Here is a 20,612-nt window from a genome sequence, read left to right on the forward strand (position 1 = left end):
GGGTGCAAGTGATTCTCCTGCCTCAGCCTTTCAAGTAACTGGGACTACAGGCACACACCAGCATGCCTGGATAACTTTTTTGTATTTTTATTACAGATGGGGTTTCACCATGTTGGCCAGGCTGGTCTCCAAACTCCTGACCTCAAGTGATCCACCCGCTTCGGCCTCCCAAACTTCTGGGATTATAGGCATGAGCCACCGGACCCGCTTTATTCTTAATACCTATTGCCAGGCAGAGGTTACATGGATATAAAAGAGAGAAATTGGGAATATTTGTATGAGATGGGAAACCACAGGCCAGGAAAGCATTACCAAAGGGTTGTAGAGGATTTAGTCTGGGCCCCTCCCCAACACACACACCACGTGCCTTCTCCTCTCGAGGCTAGAATTAACCCTCACCCCACCACCAGCTGCCAAAAAATAGTAGTAGCTGCTGGGAACTCAGAAACAGAAAAGAATTTTCTATGAGATTACTGTCTAAAACAAATGTTTATTCTAGCCATTTATAAAGAACACTTATGGATTTACAGCAGCTTAGGATAGTGAAAAAGAAGTAGAGGAATGGTAATTAATTCAGGTACGAGTTTGTAAGGCCAAGTGAGAATCACGTTCCTTGTCGTGGCCCAAAAGGCCTTGTCAGACCCAGATGGAGTCTCCTCGTTTTAGTCTACAGACATATGGGTGGAAGTGACATGATGGAATAATTACATTCCCAAGCCGTGTACCCACAATCTGTGCTAGGACCACTCCCCTGGCCAGTGCGGAACCTGGTCAGCTGGTGGAAGGGGCTCTGAATGGGCACAGCGCTGCCAGGCCCTGCCACTCCCACCTCATCCCATCCAGAACGGGCCCAACACAGTTCCTGCTAACCCTTATCCACACCTCCTCAACCATAATCCCCAGTGACCTGCTTCCTCTGTGAAGCCCAGGCTGACTGGAAGGTGACCCTCAACAGAAACCATCAGAGAGCTTTGGGTCTGGGGCGGAGGGTCACCTCCACTATCACGGTGTCTTGGTATTAATGTCATCTGTTGGCTCAGCCATTCATTGCTTCTCTCTTCCCTAAGCTCCTGCAGATCTCCTTTACTCGTTTCTTAAGTGTAGGAAGCTATCTCCTTGGATGCTGGGTCACTAATTATAAACTTCCTATGCGTTTACCTGGCTCTGGTTTGGCCCCTAATGTCTTTATTTCTGCCTGCAGGATTGTCATTGCCATTGCCCCTTTTCCTTACCTGGGAACCCGACATACTCTGCTTATCCCTTGAGCAGGCCTAGAATTCCTGTTGGTGAAGTCACTACTTTAAGAGAATTATCCCAGAAATCCTCTAAGTTGCAAATCCTACAGGAGCAGAGTACTACATGTTAATTAGAACTCATTATCATGTTAGTAGAGAAGCTTACCCAAAGGAATGATACATAGGACCTGCTGTGTCATTGAGAACAGAGAGGTGGGGCTCAGGTTCTGGACAAATGATGTCATAAGTAAGTATAGTTTCAGAAAGGAAGATGAAGTGGGAGCTTTAGATAATTGGAGGCGGTAGGCCTGTATATGGAACCAGATGCTAGAGAGCCCAAGTCCATATTTCTACTTTTTCACAGTTTTGTGTCCATATCCTCACCGAATCCCAACCACCACCACAGTTCTATATCCCGTTATTTTTTCAATAATAACTGATACCTCAACTTAAGCTCCACTCTGACCCTCAGCTAAGCCATGTAATTTCAGCAAGAATTATAAAGTTTTTAAAGGACAAACATGAGCCTTAACCTTAGTATAAAGACATGCTTAGCCTTCATACAAATTGCCAAGTTGAGACTTCATTTCAGACGGCAAATAAAAGTTACATGAAGGAGCTAAAAGTGCTATTGCAAATTACCTATTTGAAACGGCTTTTTCAAAACCTGCTAAATTCACACCTCTCCTAAAAATGCTTCACTTCCAGATTATTTTATTTTGGGGTTTTGTGTGTATGTGTTAGAGGGGGTGGGGTTTGTGGTGACTACAGAAAAATTAGTTAAATTCATAGGATAAAATTTGAACTTTTGCAAATGAGTAAACAGCCAAAACAAACACCACTTCAGAAAAAAAAAATACACGTTTTCTCCTTTTGAAAAGCAAGCAATGCTTAAGCAAAATACCTTAAAAGTTAAGTAAAAAGCTTTTCTAAAATAAACAACTCTGCTTGTGATCCTAAATTGGGACCACATGTAGATGTGAAAGCTACAAATGCAGTGCACTCAGAATTTGCGTCTCTGCCTTCACTGTTTGCGTGCCTCTGAGTAGATGATGATAATGTTGGCTTTGGTCCCCAAGGAGCCTGAGTTTTTTAGATCCTAGTATGAGGGGGAAAAGCAGAAGAAGAAAGAGAACGAATGAAAACAAATGCCTTTCAAGACAAAATATCCGAATGGGTTTCATTTTGCTTATCTGCCAACAGGCTCAACCCAATTTAGATCTCTCCTACAAGGACAGAATAGTACCAGCCAGGGTGTCTGCCCTTGCCGGCTATGTGGGGCAGTCCCTGTGAGGGACCAGGCTCGAATTCAGAGCAGAAGGATCACTCTAGCAAACTGCCAGGGCCAGCCCTCTGCCCTGAGGCAAGTCAATGAATTAGCCAATTCAGCACAGATAGAATCATTCCTTTGTTTTTCTCAATTACCAAATGCTGTGTGCTTTGGGGGTCACTTGTCGTCTGAGTTTAGAGAATGTGGATATTGCAACATAAACCCTCACCATTCTAAACAGCTTAAACTAAATTCTGTTCCTAGGGAGGAGAGCTGAGGTGATAATATCCATCTCTAAGTATAAACTATTGTGTGTTCATTTTCTCATTATGGGAGACAAATTTCTCTTCTCCGCTAGTGCTCATGATCTCTTCCACCAGGCACAAACATCAGATGTGTGTTTATGTGGACATATTTTGTCCCCTATTATTGGAGAGCAAGCTCCTCGAGAGAAGGGATTATGCTGCCTGGATTTGTAACTTTGTTAGGCAAAGCATGACTTTATTTAGTTTTGAATTGATGAGGAGGCACTGATGTTAGTAAAAAGCTCAAATGTCCTGAGCCCTGTTGCTCAATACCTCAAACACAGGACCGTGATCACCACAATGAAAAATATGCAGGATCATTAATTTCGGCTCTGTTAATTGTGCTATTAGGAAATGTTGACTAGATAGGAAAAGCAGCTAACATTCATGGAGTGCTTATTACATACCAGGTACTGAGGTAAGCATTTTACATACAGTATCTGATTTGTATCCTCCCACAAGCATGTTATCCCCGGGTTAAAAGGGGAGGAATTGGGGTCCAGTGAGATTGGGAGGTTATGAGAATCCCACAGTGTGTGGCAGAATGTGGACTTGAACTCAGGGCCCTAACAACAGGAAGCTATAAAAGCCTCTTTGTATAAAAAGTGCTCTCTTTCTGTGGGTCCTCAGTAAATGAAAATAGTTGCTTTTCATAAATAGGTTTGAATGTTGGGACCCTCATTTCTCACCAGGAGTCAAGGCCAAAAGGTCTTATAAATAAGAGTGAATTTTGAGAAAGGATGTGTGAAAATGACTCTGTTCTTTTATCTCACTTCAATTACTTGGGATGGAGGAAGCAGAAACTGGGAGTCAGACATCTAAAATATGAAGTTCCACCCTCATGTTGGCCATTTCTTTCAGCCTCCTTTCCCCATTCCTAGGGGCCAATCTGTTTCTCCCTCTCCTGCTCTTTCTCTTTGCCTCTGTCTTCTTCTTTCCTGTGGAGACAATAGCGTGTGGTGGAACTGCCTGAGTGCTTACTGAGAAGGAGAAACCAAGCGCAGATTGTACAGAAGCTGACGAATGAGTCCTCTGGTTGTGGACAAGTGATTGCGCTTTTTGTAAAATTGTGTATGTGTTTACCTCAAGTAGTGAAAAAAAAAGAAAAAACAACTTTTGGGGCAAGTTGGACCTTAGGAAGGAGATTTCTGGGTCTCGGGGCTTCTCTTAGCCCCCAGTGCCTGGTGCCTGCGGCCGGTGTCGCCTCAGGGAGTCCCAGGCTGTTCTGTGGCCTCCAGAAGGAGCCACCCCGCCCCTTCCTCGCCCCACTCCGCTTTGCCTTCCCTTAGCCCGGGGAGCCTTGCCGCCTCTCCACCTTCTCTCCTGGTCTCCTCGGGCGCTCTCGCGCAGGCACCTTCAGCTCTGTCAGAGTCTGAGGGGAAACCAAAGGAGGCCAGGCGGTGTCTGGAACGCCCCATCCGACTGCTTCAGGCTCCCAGACCGCTGACAAAAGGAAAACTGGTCCGTCGCTTTCTGAATGATGTATCGAGACCGCAGTGTATTTTTAGCATCTGCTGTTTGTGGTAACATAAGTGAAAACTGCTGGACCCGTTCCCTTCAGCTGAATGGCTGGTATTCAGGGGCCTGTGCCCACTCCCTGCCAGACGCTCCTCACAGAACTCCCTTTTTACGAGGTGGGCGACTGGCTCCCTGGCACCAGGCTGCCCCACCACAATTCTTTATCGCCCAGCGCCAGTGCCCAATTGCGTGAATCCCCAGGGCTGCGGGCAGCGTGAGGGGTGCGAATGGGACGACGCTGGCTGCGGGCTTGTCAGGGTGTTCCCAAGTTGTGTGGCAGAGTCTGGAGGGCAGGGGTTGTCCGGATGTTCCAAACCTCCAGCGTGAGGTGGGCACTCAGGTGCGAAGGAACCATGGTGGCGAGGCCCACAGGTGGCGTCCCATCTCAGAGCCATTTTGCCGGGGCCTGGCTCTGCAGTAGTCACTGACACCGGAGATCCCCTGAGTGACCTGGAAACTATGAGAGACCCCAGTTACCCCGACAGGTCATTCTACTAACTGTGGCTGTGGAGCTCCAGCTCATCTTTGGAAGACGGAAACGCACTGGAAAGGGTATGAATGGACGCAGAAGGCCTCGTGGGGGCTCTCCCAGTGCCACTGTAGAGTGAACACAGGGCTGGAATCCAAAATAGCACCAACTTGCTGAGTGGCTTTAGGCAAGAAACCTTTCCCCAGGTCTCACTTTCTCACTTAGAATGATGAATAGTGATTCTTGTCCTACTGACCTTACTAGGACGTTTTTAATAAGGATGAAAGCACTTTGAAACTGTTGAAACCATAACATTACAAAAAAAAAAAAAAAAAAAAAAGAGAGTGACGAAGTAACGCAGGTCCCATTTATGTTCTTAATTTCTGACCAACCTTAACTTCCATCAAAACTGCTTCCACTAGCCCCAGCCAGGAGAGCCGTTGCATCGTGGTGGGACATCATCAGGCTCTGCAACGGACATCGCTTATACTATGAGAACTCACATTCAAGGGAGGTGTTTACCTCTAATTCCCACAGAACTATCGTAAGTAAAAAATGGGGCAGCAGGATCCTTTCCTTGTAAAGTGTGAGCAAGTGCCTCTGTAGAGTAAAACTTTAAGTAAAAGGACTACAACGGCAGTGACAGCTCCTTTATCTGAAACTGCAGACTTTTAAGAAGGTTCTTAGCAGCCACACTGGTGTCACAAATTCCATAAAGCAAGATCACCTAGGCACTCTCTCGGAGCTAATTTTATCTCATTTTATATATAATTCTAATAAGCCTGGCTCTCTCATTTTCTAGCCCCTTATTACTGAAAATGTGGCTCATGGACCAGCAGCATCTGCACTATCTGGGAGCTTGTGAGGAATGCAGAATCTCAGGCCCCACCCTTCACCTTGAATCAGAATCCACATTTGGATAAGATCCCCGTGTGTGTGTGTGTGTGTGTGTGTGTGTGTGTGTGCGTGTGTGTGTGTGTGTGTGTGTGTTGTGCGGGGGAGGGTAAAATTAGAAGAGACTTGCAGGGCCTAGGCGCACTCTCAATTTATTGTATTTCATTATGGAAAGGATTTGGGATGACTAGAATTAATAACTTAGAAGGAGTGAGGTGACAAAGAACATTAAAAACTATTGCATCTGGGACCATTTAATACAGGTTTGTTTGTTTGTTTGTTTGTTTTGAGACGGAGTCTCACTTTGCCGCCCAGGCTGGAGTGCAGTGGCATGATCTCGGTTCACTGCAACCTCTACTCCCCAAGTTCAAGTGATTCTCCTGTCTCAGCCTCCTGAGTAGTTGGGATTACAGGCGCCTGCCTGTAATTGTATTTTTAGTAGAAATGGGGTTTCACCATCTTGGCCAGGCTGGCCTTGAACTCCTAACCTTGTGATCCACCCGCCTCTGCCTCCCAAAGTTCTGGCATTATAGGTGTGAGCCACCGCACCCGGCCCATTTAATATAGTTTTATATCCGAATGCCCTTTAATACTCTGAGAATACACTGTTACAACACTGTATAGTCATTGATATTCCCAGTAATAGTCCCAAATTATCAAGAACAGGCAAAGTCATATTCTCCTGCTGTTTAAAGTATTTGCCTAATGTTCATAGTGGAAAATTCTCCTTTAAAATGGTTAAATAAATCTTGATCTTAAACCGATGCTTCAGTGATCTGAATACTACATGAAACAGCATGTTCTCTCTAAAGAGATAAGTGAGATGGTACTATAATCGGAAACCTCTGTTAATTCAGATTTTGTTTTTTATGCACAACATTTTAGAGAGTCAAATTATATCAAGATAAAATATGATAACAGAGATTTACTGTAAAATTAAACAATGAAAAAAACCCTACCAGTGCAACAAAAAGGCCATGGCTGTTCAGAGCCAAGTAAAACTTTGGGGGTCAGAAGGTATTTAATTTTCATATTTCTGTTTACTAGGTACTAACAACTGATCTTCAAAATCATAGAGACAGGAAAATGGATTTGAAACCCAAGGGAGTTTTTAAGTAACCAGAAAAGTTTGTGCCCTCTTCTGGACAAGTGATCATTGGAGTTGTTAGAGGTTGTCCTTGGGAGTGCTGTTGGGGGCTTTGTTAACACCGAACAAGACCATGAGTGGCAAAACTTGGAGCTGAGGTTGATCAGATCTCCAAGGCCAGGGAGAGACTGAAACCAACCAGGTCAACTTCCCAGCTGAATTGCCAACCTCAAAGGGATACGTACAGAAGGGAGAATTGGAGGCACATAGCAGAGGGTGAGAATGCAGAGAAAAGCAGGATGCGGTCAAAAGATTGGCAGATTTTTATGGAGGGTTCCAGCACAGGCCAAGAAAGAGATTTAAGGGTTCTGACTCAAATAAGACCAACTGTCCTTCTTTCTCATTCCCTTGACAATTACATCTGAGTGCAACTTTATTGCCATGGCAATACAAAGAAAGTCTACCAATGATTTGATATCTAGAGCTTAGAAATAAACAGCTGCATGGTACCAATTTTATTATATAAAGCAAAGTTTATATAAACGCAACTGGGCTTAAAACTCATTTGGCAAGAATTAAATATTTTCCATTTATTCTAGAGACATTTGTAGAGTGCCATGGCTGTGGTGGAAACATAAATAAAGCATCATCACAGGACAGGATTAATTAATTGCCTGAAATAATTTCAAAGCTGTAAGTGAAAGATCCTATCTTTATTAATGGTATTCTTTTCTCAAATCAGATTTTGAAACCTCACAAGCTTTTGACTCATCTCTCTCCTGTGCACTGCTAGAAATCTTATTTAACTCATGTTGCAGCCACCCTAATTCCAATCCTTGTCACTTCACTCCTGAGTTTCAGCAACACTCTTAGAGAAGAACTTCTTAATTTCTCTCCAACCTAGCTTTGTACAATGGTCTGTTCTCTATACTACCATCTATTGTCTATACCACAATACATTATGTTGGGAATATATCTTATTATGTACTACTGGCTTATTGTGTTAGTCATGGGTAACCAACTAGAATGAAGAACGAACTAGAGAACAGGAACTATGTCTTTCACATTTATGTCTTCTATAGCACCTAACGTAATTATTGCTACACAGTATGTTGCTACAGGAAGTCTTCCATGGCCTAGATCTGGGCTAGATACTTCTCTACACAACTGTGACACACTGCCGTATCCTGGTTACATTATCAGTGCATTACAACTGGCTGTATTATGTTTGTTTCTTTTTGTTTCTCTATGAACTATGAGAGCAGAGCCTACATTTATCTGGTTCATCATTGATCCTCTAGTACCTAGCCCAGGTTTTGATAATATATTATGTGCTCAATACATATTTTTAGATTGAGTTATTTGTTGTTGGTTAGTGCAGTAAGATAGTTAAGGAGGCTGGGATGAATAGACCAAATGGCATCCATAGCATCATATTATTTTGTTTGACTTGGCTTCAGGTACAATAGATCAATATAACCTAAATATTATAATGAACCAGATAACTGCATTTGGCCCTTTGCAACTGTATAATATTAAAATTATTATATTTTCTATACCTGTTTAATTGTCTATAAAATTCTAGCTCCTGGAGTGCAAAGGACAGCATTTTTTACTTCTGCATATCTCCCTCAGTTCCTACCTCAGTGAGTGTTTCTTGATCTGACATCATTAAATGCAGTTTAAAAAGAGTCTGTGTTCTAATCTGTCTGCTTAGTGCTAAACATCTGTTGCTTCCTAACAAGTGCTGCATTCATTTTAATGGCACTGGTGCACAGAGGTAAACGGAGCTTTGGCAGGCCTTCCATAAGAGAAACTGTTTGCTTCCTTCATTAATTACTAATGGAGCATTAAGACACGCATTCTGTCTTGAGCCAAGTTGGATAATTCCTGGCACTTAATGCTAGGGTGCTTTCAAAAGTTGAGACATGTACTGACACACCAGAGAGCCTGCCCTATAGCAAGCACAGTGGTGTCTATAGTGCCAACATTATATAAAGCTTCAAATATATCAATACCAAGTGTACTGATATGTCTAACCTTGGCATCTATTGGGTTAATGTGGAATCATAGGTATCCCTACACTAGCTCTGAAGGTAGCTATCACAAATGAGCTGGATGAATCATCAGAAAGATACAGAAAGGTTAAAAATAAAAGGATAATCAAAGATTTACCAATTAAACACAAGTCAACAGAGTGAGAGTGGCAAGCTAATAGAACTATAAATCAACATCTGATTTATCAATTTATATTTAGCAGCCAATTACCAACACAATTAAAATGAAACATTTATACCCTTGGATATGCTAACTAGTACAGCATCAAAATGATAAAAACAGTAAGAAATAAGAGAATGACAGTCACTTATTGTTAGTAGTAGATTTTAACATACAGCCATCAGATTATGATAGACTAGAGATAAAATATGAATATAGATATAAAAAGAATATAATTAAAATGTTGATAAATTGGCTATATTTAGATGTTTATGGGTTATATAAAATACCTTATATTACATATTCACATGGAAATTTTACAAAAATAATATGGTAGTTTACAAAAGAAATACCATTTTTTTTAAATGCAGATATTTTACAGTTTCTCTCATTACAAAGCAGTGACCTAGATCTGGGCTAGATACTTCTCATCATTCTCATTACAAAGCAATGAAATATAATATAAATGTAAACAAAACAAGCGAACAACCACTCGATGTTGCCTGAATGTGGGGGCTAGAGGAATCAGCAGAGGTAAGATTGTCCTTTTAAGGTTAAACTTTAATCAACACAGCACACAAAGCCAGAGTGATGCAATGTCACTTCAGAGAGAAAATATGATCCCCAGGGCACTGAGATCTAGTCATGATTCTACTGAATATATTAACATTTCCAATGGGGGAAAAAAGTGTGAATCCAACGAAGAGCTGGCTCAGCCAAAACAAACAAAGGCAAGTGCTAGTGTTCATCCAGGGACAAGGGAGCCTCATTCAACTAGACTTAACTAATCCAGCCTATGGCAGGATCCTCCTTCATGAGAAGATGGAAGCATGGTGTTGTTTTTGCCTGGTTTTGCTCAAATGTCATGCACACCAAGGCACCTTTTGATTGTAAACCAGCCTGTCCTGTATTGGTCTGCATACACCATGATTGTCCCTTAGGGGAACTGTGAGTGTGGGGCTCCTCTGTCCTCATGGAGTTGGTAAGTATGAAATCCTTCTAAGAAATGATCTGTTGTGGTCCTGGAAAAGGAAGCTTCATGAGCCTTATAGAATGTTAAGGCTACAAGGAAAGAAAGTCCAGAAATTAACATGCATTGGTATGTTAACTTGGTAACTTAGCAAAACAAGTTATGGAGTATAAGTTGTTCTTATTCACTGCTGTGTTTTGGTGCTCAGAGTAGGTTTTGGTGCTCAGAGTAGGTTTTGGTATGTATGAGACACTTAAGTATTTGGTAGAGACATGAAACAAGTAGGAAAGGACAGAATTATTTAGCAAATGCTGGTGGGATAATTGGTTAACTGTTTCACATACACTAAAATAAATAACATGGATTAAAGAGTTAACTTACAAATAGAAAATTAAAAGAATGATCCAAATGTCAGTAGTACTTCTGAAGGGGCAACGATTTTGTGCATTTAGAAGGATAAGAAGAAATCACAAGGGGAATAAAAATGACAAATCTGACTACATAAATATTAAAAACGTATGTTAGCAAAATACTATAATAGTAACCAGAATTCAAACTCAGACAACATGGGAAAATATTTTCAGAAAATGCAACAGCCAAAGTCCTTGCATCTTTATTATGTAAAATGTTCATACAAATTGATAAGAAAAACATTGAAATTCCAAGAGCATAAACAAACAGCTCACATAAAAGAAATTAAAATTAGTAAATATATGGGAAGATATTTGACCCAGCTGGTAATCAAAGACATTCAAAATAAAACAGTAATTTTAAAAAATTTGAATTAGCAAAGAAAATCTAAAAATTGATTTTCATAAAACCCAATGCTTGTGAGAATGTTGCAAAAGTTGTATTTCATATTTTGCTGCTGATGGCTTATAATTGGTACCTCCTTTTTGGAAAACAGTTTGGCAATACAATATCAAGAGTCATTAAAATGTTTTATAGCCTTTGACCCAGTAATTTGACTTCTGGGAATCTATCCTGAGGAAAATTAATCCAAAATATGGAAAACATTAAATGTCTAAAATGAATTGGGAAACACTAAATGTCTCACAATAGGGGATTGGTTAATATGCTATAGTACAGCCATTGGACTAAAAACTACATAGCCATTTATAATTACAGGAATAGAGACCATGCAGCCAAATGGAAAGATGCTTGTGCTTTAATATTAAATAGAAATGAATATATACTTAGTATAAAAAGATACGTAGCAACAATTGGAGTCAGTACACCAAATTTTAAGTGGTTGAGCTAAAATAGCAGGATAACAGTGACCTTATCTTTTTTCATAATGTGCTTTCAGCCTGTATTTCTGGATGGCAATTGCCTTCCTTTCTTGACCCAAGTCCTGCCCAAGCTCCACGCCCAGCTTCCAGAGCCCTACCCATCTGTGTTGATGCCACTTAGTTTCCAGCTTTTCCAAGAAGCCCTCCCATCCCATCAGCCAAATGGAACTCTCCCTTTCCCATGCTCTTTTTTTTTTTCTTTTTTTGAGACAGAGTTTTGCTCTGTCGCTCAGGCTGGAGTGCAGTGGCATGATCTTGGCTCACTGCAACCTCCACTTCTCGGGTTCAAGTGATTCTCCTGCCTCAGCCTCTTGAGTAGCTGGGATTACAGGCACCTGCTACCATGCCCGGCTAGTTTTTGTATTTTTGTTTTTTAGTAGAGCCAGGGTTTCATTATGTTGGCCAGGCTGGTCTTGCACTTAGACCTCAGGTGATTCGCCTACCTCGGCTTCGCAAAGTGCTGCAATGACAGGCATGAGCCACCAGGCCTGGCCCCTTTCCCATGCTCTTGTGATGCTGTATTAACATTTCTTTTACAGGATAATATACAATTTGCCTTGTATGGAAATAATATGTGTACAGTATGTGTCTGTTTCTGCAACTAAATTTCTAAACCCCTAGAGGGCAAGAACCATTTCATTTATTTTTCTCTCCCCACAGCAGAAGGCACAGGGCTTTTCCTGTGTGATATGCCTGAATAAATATTAGTTGAAATTAATTGAATTGCACTGCAATGAACTACTTCTGATTCCCTCGCAGGTGGAGCTCATGAAGGACTTCAGCATTTGGGTCCTTTTGGCAACATCCCGAACATAGTGGCAGAGTTGACTGGAGACAACATTCCTAAGGACTTTAGTGAGGATCAGGGGTACCCAGACCCTCCAAATCCCTGTCCTGTTGGAAAAACAGGTAACAGATATGCCTTTGGGTTCCCGTGGAAAGTTGGGGCTTTGGAAGGAAATCAGAAATTCTAACATCAGCTACAAATATTCCCAGAAATTGTTATTTCCATTCTGATGAGCCCATGTGTATTTGTAAGTAGATGGGAAGGGGAAATTTATTCTAGAATTTTTGTATGAGCTCTGTGTTCAGACACACCCACATAGGATTTTCCCTTGCCAAGGCTTTACTTTCTTTCTGTGTCTCCCCTTCTTTGGGAATTGATGCACTTTTCTGCATTTGCTACTCTTTTTTTTTTTGAGACAGAGTCTCGCTGTGTCACCCAGGCTGGAGTGCAGTGGTGTGATCTTGGTGCACTGCACGCTCCGCCTCCCAGGTTCATGCCATTCTCCTGCCTCAGCCTCCCGAGTAGCTGGGACTACAGGCGCCTGCCACCACTCCTGGCTAATTTTTTTTGTATTTTTAGTAGAGACGGGGATTCACCGTGTTAGCCAGGATGGTCTCAATCTCCTGACCTCATGATCCACCCTCTTCGGCCTCCCAAAGTGCTGGGATTACAGTCGTGAGCCACTGCGCCCGGCCTGCACTTGCTACTCTTTTAATGAAAGGGGAAACACTTTTTTTTCCTTTTCCATGATACAACTTCTGCTGAGTTTTAATGTCTTTGGAACTAGTTAGTTTGTGGATTATCCATGCCTGTTTGTTCTCCTCGTTGATCATGACAGTCAACATTCTAATAGTGTCATGCATCAACACCGAGTTAGCATCTATCCTAAAATCCTGTTTATTTGGGGGCCAGGAGGTGGCATGGGAGAGAAGAGGTTCAGGAAGAAGCTGATTAAGGAAGAAGGTTGAAATTTTCCATGTTGTTCATGCATCCTACCCACTTTCCTACCCACTAATGCCATAGAGAATGGTGAGTGGGCTTCACTTACATCCGGCTTTGAGCAGCTGACCTTGGTGGCTAAGAGTAGTGGCTCTAGACTCTGACTACCTGAGTTCAAACTCCAGGTCAACCTGTGTGACCTTAAACAAGTTAATTAACCACTTCGCACCTCAATTTCCTTATTTGCAAAATGGAGGTCATTGTGGGAATTAAATAAAATTATCCATGTAAAGCATTTTAGCACAGCAGCTAGCACAGAGTGAGGACTCTTTAAATGTCATCCTGATTATAATTAGCTTTGCTGCCCCTAGTAAATAATGCACCTCTTACCTTGGGCTTGTGTTAGCTTCTAGCACCAGAGTAGTCTTTTCCTGCAAGCCTAATAATAATAATAGTTGGTATTTATCAGGTTGGTGCAAAAGTAATTGCACTTTTTACTATTGCTTTCAATAGGAAAAACTGCAATACTTTTGCACCAATCTAATATTATTTCTACTTTATATTAAGAAAACAGAAGCTTAGAGAGTAACTTGCATAAGGTTATCCAGGTAACAAGTAGCTGAACCAAGACTCAAACCCAAGTCTACCTGATTAAGGACTGTGTACTCAACCACCAGGACATACTGCCTTGCTCTGAAAGTTGTGATAACATTGACTACTCAACTTTTTTTCTTTTTCTTCTTTTTCTTTTTTTTTTTTTTTTTTTTTTTTTTTGAGATAGGGTCTTACTTTGTTGCCCAGGTGGGAGTGTAGTGGCACAATTATAGTAATTCTGTGCCTCAGCCTTCCAAGTAGCTGGGACAACAGGTGTGTGCCACCATGCCCAGCTAATTTTTAAATTTTTTGTAGAGGTGGGGTCTCATTATGTTGCCCAGGCTAAGCTCAAACTCCAGAGCTCAAACGATCCTCCCACCTTGGCCTTCCAAGGTGCTGGGATTATGGGTGTGAGCTACCACACCCAGACTTTTTTTTCTTATGATACCCATAACTAGTCTGACATCAGCTTTTCTTAAACACAATGCAGGCTGTCTCTGAAAGAGACTGTCTTAAAAAAGATGCTCCTCCTTTCATTTAGGATGAGGCCTCTGTTTTCCGTGGGGCACAAAGCTTCCATCTTGAGGCAGAACAACCAAAGTAGTTGGATGTGACCAAGCCAATGTGTGGCTGCTGGGCCAGGAAGGCAGGAAAACCTGAATCACTGCCTGGCTCTAATCATTTCAGCCACCTTCTACTTGTTTGTAGGGTTTTGGATGGGTAGGAAGAAAGACTAGTTCAGAGTTTAGAGAGCGTCAGTCTCCATTGTTAAATCCGTTGGATGTGGTACAGTGCAGTGGTTCTTAAAGTGTGATTCCAGGACCACCACCAGCAGCAGCAGCACCTGGAAACTTGCTAAAAATGCAACTTCTCAGTCCCTACTCTGATTCAACCTATTGAATCAGAAGATTCTGGGGGTGGGACCCAGGAATTTGTCGTAACCAGTCCTCCTCATGGTTCTAGTGTACACTGAAGTTAGAGAATATTATAGGAGAATGGAAAGAGGTCCAGAGTTTGAGCCAAGAGATCTGAGCTCTAGTGTTGACTGTAGTATGCCACTTTCACTTTCTTGAGCCTTAATGTCTTCACCTATGGAAGGAAGACATAGGCAATGCCTCCAAAGAGCATACAGTGTAGTTCTAGCTTGTCTGAAAACAAAAACAATAAAAACACAAAATCATACAGACCTATGGAATCAAGCTCTAGTCTGTGCACTTAGGAGCTCTGAGAGGACAGCAATCAAGCTGGCCTGGTAGAATGGGACAAAATCCCAAATCCAGACACTTCCTTGTCACAGATTGTCTGCCATTTCCTTTGCTGTTCTTCCATGAAACTAACATATTCCCTCATTCTTTGTTCTGCCACAATCTGCATTCCAAGAATGAAATCGCTTGCTAAATTTAGCCATTATTTGTGAGGAACTGCTTGAATTATGACACAACACAGCACAGTTGAGCAATCCAAGAATAAAACCTTGACTTCTCCTTTCATGCCATGCTGTCCTCTGAATCATGGCCCACTCACCCTGGATAGAGCAGCAGAGCTCAAAGAGTCCATCTCAGCCTCAGAGATAGGATGTGAATTCTAGGGCACATTTTCAAGCCCGGAGACACCTTCGGTTCCCAGAGCAGGCTTTATCTGCATCTCAGTCAGGGCCCACTCAGAGGTACACCAGAAACAATTATGAAAGGTTATAAAGGTGCCATATGCAGATTGCCTGAACTCTCTTGAATTGGTATATTTTCCTACATGTTAATTGCTATATATTGTGTAAGTTAGATAAATAGCTCACTGAAAAGTTGAGAGCCGCATTAGGGATTTGTTCAGAATGCTGATGACTTCCACACTAGCTGTATACTGCTAAGAGCTGAGAGACTGTGTACTGAAAGCTTAAGAGCAGTGTCAAGAACTAGACAACCTGGCTAATTGTAAATAGCCCCCCTTTCAGCATTGACTTTGATGTCTCATTATGTCTTTCAAATGAGACCCTCCTTCCTCCGCCTAACCCTGCACAAAATTCGCAATCCCTCCTCTGTCCCCCTTTTTATTGCTGTTGTCTAAAATATATTAGACATGGGAAAAATGACTCATTTTTAGAGCATCATGCCTAGTAATAATAGAATTTACATAAAAGCAGCATCTGAGAGAGATAGCCTTCTTTCTTTGGTTTGAATGGAAAACTTGCTTGATTTCAAAGGGCAGTCATAGTATAAACTGTCAGTTAAAGGGAGATAATGGGAAGGGAACTAAAACATATTGCAAACCTATTATGTGCCGGGTGTTCTAAATGTAATCATCTCTATTCCCCACAGCAATCCCGTAGGTAAGTATTTGATTATTTGCATCTCACACATACATGAACAAACTTGGAGAGACCAAGTTAACTTTCCAAAGGAACTAAGCCTATCTATATCTTAGGAGCTGGGATTTGATCCTTGAGCTCTGCTCTTGTCTGACTCCAAAGCTTAAGCTGTTATCACAATAAAACACAACATCAAGTGCTGTGTGGAGATTGTTGTTGTTGTGTGATGTACTTTCTCCAAGAAGCCAAAGTAGTTTCTAAACTGCTTGCTCAGGAGAAAACAGAGTGGGTCATGTGCAACAGAAGTATGTTACCTAAGGAAACACTTGCTCTTGTAACAAATAAAAACATTTTATGGCTCAATGCAATAGAAGTTTATTTTTCACCCGTGTGAAGTCCTGCCAGAGGTGCGTGAGGCTGTAGTGCGGTGGATGGTTCGGCACCCCAGACTGCCATCTTTACACTTGACCCCCACAGTTGCCCTGGCAACATGTAACAAGCTGACCAGGAGATGGGGGTGGGGAATGAGGAGAAGTGGAGCATGGTATGAGAGGTTTTTATGCTTTTAGGTGATGTATTTCACTTCCAGGCCTGGGAATGGAATACATCACTTGTGCCCACATTCTGTTGGCCTCCACTCAGGCAAATGACTCCACGTGATTGCAAAGCAAGGCTGGGAAATTAGTCTAGCTGGGTGCTAAGGAGGAAAGGGAAGTGGGTTTGGTGAACAGCCAGTGAGTCTCTGCACAGGAGTGGGAGTTTGAGATGAGTAATCCTATCTAACTGGATCCTAGAGGGAAGGTGGCTGCTAGTGTTCTAAGTTACTACTGATGTGAACAGATTCTGACCTTTGGCTGCCTAGTTGTTTTTGATAAATTAACTCTTAGAATAATGATAAATGTCTTGGCCGTTCCTCAAAAACCTTTGGCTGTTTGCAGCAGATGATGGATGTCTAGAAAACACCCCTGACACCGCAGAGTTCAGTCGAGAGTTCCAGTTGCACCAGCATCTCTTTGATCCGGAACATGACTATCCAGGCTTGGGCAAGTGGGTAAGTCCTATCTCAATTGTTAGTAGATTTTGCACTTTGGTACTCTGAAGGTGCTGATGGCAGGGATGAGCAATATGGGCAGAAGGAGAGAAGAAAAATTATTTAGAAGCTAATTTTTCAGAAATCTCTGGTTGACAGAGCTTCAAGTCATGACTACTCAAAACCACACTTACGTGTCCAGGCAGCACTATACCAAATCCAACTAAAGAGACAGCAACCTAACATTGACCGTAGTCTCCAGAGGTTTCTACTCTGGTCTGCTTCACAGCCTGTGTCATACACATCCTAAATTTCACCAGTGTTTCATGCATCTCTATAGGGTTTTATCAAAGGATATGATTTTTTTTAATTGACACAGAAAATTTGCAAATGTGATCTCTAAACTAAGGGAGATGATCTCTGCAGAATCAAGGGAATAAAGATGCCAGAGCTTAGAAACAGACATATATAATTCTGCTTTATAGAAAGAGAAAAAATATTCCGTGATGTGTAGCAGTGAGATTGCTGTCGGTCCTAGGTAAGTGCATATAGCTGTCAGTTAAGGGAGTTGTTTATAAGCACTTGGAAAGAGAAATCATGACCATTTGGCATCAGTGTGCTAAAAACAAGTCTTGCCAATCTAATTATATTCTTCCATTTGCCAGCATTATTCATTTATTTGCCAGCTTGATGAGGGAAATGCAGTGGGCATGGTGCATTTGGACTTTTGCAAAGCATTTGACAAGATCGTTTTATGTTCCCCTATTGGAAGAGGTGGAAAGATACAGCCTAGGCAACAGAATATCACCAAAATGGGGCTTGTTAAAGAGTCCATGTAAATAGGGAGGGAGATTTCACATGGTATTCTGTGTGTCTTAGCACTACCCCACTCCACATTTTTATCAATGTTTGTAATAATATAGAACTTGTACTTATCAGATTCCCAGAGGATGACATGAAGTTGGAAGAGATACCATCAGATGACAGAGTTGGGATTCAAGAAGATCCCAGCAGACTAGAACAATGAGCCAAACAAGATCAGAACTGAGTGGGGATATGTCTGTGTTTCTGTGGTTGGGCCAGATGCTGAAGCCATGGGAGAAAAGTGGGGAAATACCTAGGAGTGTTCATTCACATGTAACAGTAGGTGGCCAATACGTCTGTGGAATGAATGAGTGAGTGAATGAGCAAATATTCCAACTCCCTCAGCCCTTCTAAAGTCCTCATCTCTTCTTAGCTCATTATTGGCAGATGGCCTTGCTTACTGCTTTACTGGGAACACTGAAATTTCAAAACTAAACTCCCTCCTTTCCTCCTACATTGTTTTAGAGAAATCTTCATTAATGACCACTTTTATTTTTTTCAGCATCTTGCTTTAACATGCATTGTCAGTTCCCTCTGTCTTCAACATACACACATTTCCTGTCTTAAAACAACAAAGCAACAACATTCCTAGGTTAATTTTGCTTCTTCCAATTTGCATTATTCCATTTCCTTCTTTTTCATAAACAGTTCTGTTTGGAAGAATTGGTCTGTGGAGCCACTTTCAAGCCTAGTAGTAGAGCTTAAACATGTTGAATTAAATAGAAAAACATCTATAGGTTCTCGAATAGGAGACTGAAATAATAAAAGCCTTCTATAAAAGAAGTTATTTTGATGGCATATTAAAGGATGAAGTAAAAGGAGAAGAGACTAATCCTAGACAGGAAGAAAATATGGGGAGTCATTTCAGTTATGATGACTGTGAACACAGTGAAGAAGGGTGAGAATCCAAGACATTTTAAAGGGGGAAAAACTAACTAGAATTGGTATACGGAATAAATATAACATGAAGAAGAAAGAAGAGATATGTCAGGTTTATATGAAATGGACAATATGAACTTTTTCTTTGAATGCATTTTAGAAAGAAAGAAAAGAGAAGAATAGAGGGAGGAAGGACATAAAAAAGAGAAGAGAGAGTGAGGGAAAGAGTAGATTACCGAGGAGTACTGGGAAGGGATCCACAAGAGGTGATCAAAGCATTGCCAAACAGAAGCAAAAGCCAGGTTCAATAAGGCACAAAGAGAACATATTGAGCCTGCTGTGTTCCAGGCACTGTGCTAGATGCTCAGTATGCAGGAGTCATCAGGACATGGTGCTGGTCTTCAGAGAGCTTATAGTCCCATGGTTGAGATGAATTGCATGAAAAGGAAATGAACCCAACTTAGCACCACTCCGCTTCATGTTTCGTCTGTATTCTGAGGGCCAGGGGCAATTATTAGGGAAGATGGAAGACAAGGGTAGAGGAAGATCCAGAACTGAGGACTGGTGTGGCTGATTGGGATAGTAGCCACGGAGGAAGTCAAAGGCACTAAGGAGGGCAGCACTGAAGTTTCAGGTGGGAAGGTCTTCAGCTTCACCAGTAGGCTAGAAATGAGAGAAAGAAAGGAGGGAGACTGAGTCAAGGTGTGAGTGAAGGCAAGGAGTCCAGTTGGTGGCATGATGAGGTGGGAGGGATGAAAACATCTCTTTTCAGCTTTCCTCATCTCTTCTTGAAAATCTTCACAGATTTCTCTCATCAAATTCCACTCACTTCCAGTGCCCCAGTATGAGGCCAACCACGGTCCTTCATTCTCTGTGCTTCCTTCTCGAAACACTGACTTGAGTTTCTCTCAGTGTTTCCTATTCTTTGTCCACATTAGAGCTAAAGACTAGAATCTAGGATCAAATGTAAAAGGAAAATATTAGAGACCAATGACCAGGAACAATGTTTAGATACCTTTTATCATCTGCAATTATGTGTTTAATTAAACTTAGGTCTCCTTGTTTATTTTCTCATTACTACCTACCAGTAAAACATTGTTTCCTTGGTTTTCACATGGAAGTGGGAATTGAGTATGTCTTGCTTTTCTAAACTGGGAACCACAAACCTTCCTCAGTGCTTATATGGAATGACAGTCTCAAGCTTGTCTTCAGCCCAACCATCCTTTAAGTTAACAGAGTCATCATCTTTCATGATAGAACAGCACAAAGACCCTGCTTCCTTATCTGCTAATAACGCGTCCTTGTTTTTGACAGTAGCTGGAGCTGAGCTGCATCTTTAACAATGATTCACATATTACACATTTCAGTGTCTGTCTTGTTTCCTGCATTTCTCTCTTCGTTAGTGCATCAAGACACATTTATTAACGACACATCATATGCCTTCCGGGCCCCGTGTTAGGTAATGGGAATACAAAGATGAATGATAATAGTAATTGTATTACATAATACATAATACTATAATACAATAGTAAATAGTAATATTTATTGACCACATACTATATGCCAGACTCCTTTCTAAATACTCAGTAATCTTATTCAATCTGCCCATCCTTGTCATTCTCACTTTCCAGATGAGAAAATGCAGGCTTGGGGAGCTGAGGAGCCTGCTCAGCCCACAGAGCTGGGATTTGAACCCCATCATCTGACTCCAGAGTACTTTACAAGCTGAATACATTCCCTATCTTTTCATGGCTCATTGCTCCTGACCTGTCCTGTGTGGTAGTCCTATTGAGTCCTACCGAGGGCTGGCTGCCTTCCAGACAATGTGTGTGACTACACCAGTGGTGACCACACCAATGGCTGGCTCCTGTACATGCCAGCTACCCACTCCCCCTTTACACATTAACTGCTGAGTGTTATTTACTTAAGAAAAAGTTGTCTCAAAAAGCAAATATTTTTC

General features: G+C 41.7%; 1 protein-coding gene across 2 annotated transcripts in view; it reads left to right on the plus strand.

The window, feature by feature from the left end:
- SCG5 (secretogranin V) overlaps nt 1-20,612 on the plus strand; it is a 55,716-nt gene that overhangs the window by 26,366 nt on the left and 8,738 nt on the right. The window contains exons 3-4 of one of the 2 annotated variants that reach the window (XM_009428718.4): nt 12,017-12,166; nt 16,818-16,930. In XM_009428718.4, the coding sequence (XP_009426993.1) occupies nt 12,017-12,166; nt 16,818-16,930 (263 nt within the window). 2 annotated transcript variants of the gene reach the window in all.

This window comes from Pan troglodytes, chromosome 16 (assembly GCF_028858775.2).
Source record: "Pan troglodytes isolate AG18354 chromosome 16, NHGRI_mPanTro3-v2.0_pri, whole genome shotgun sequence".
Lineage (NCBI taxonomy): Eukaryota > Metazoa > Chordata > Mammalia > Primates > Hominidae > Pan > Pan troglodytes.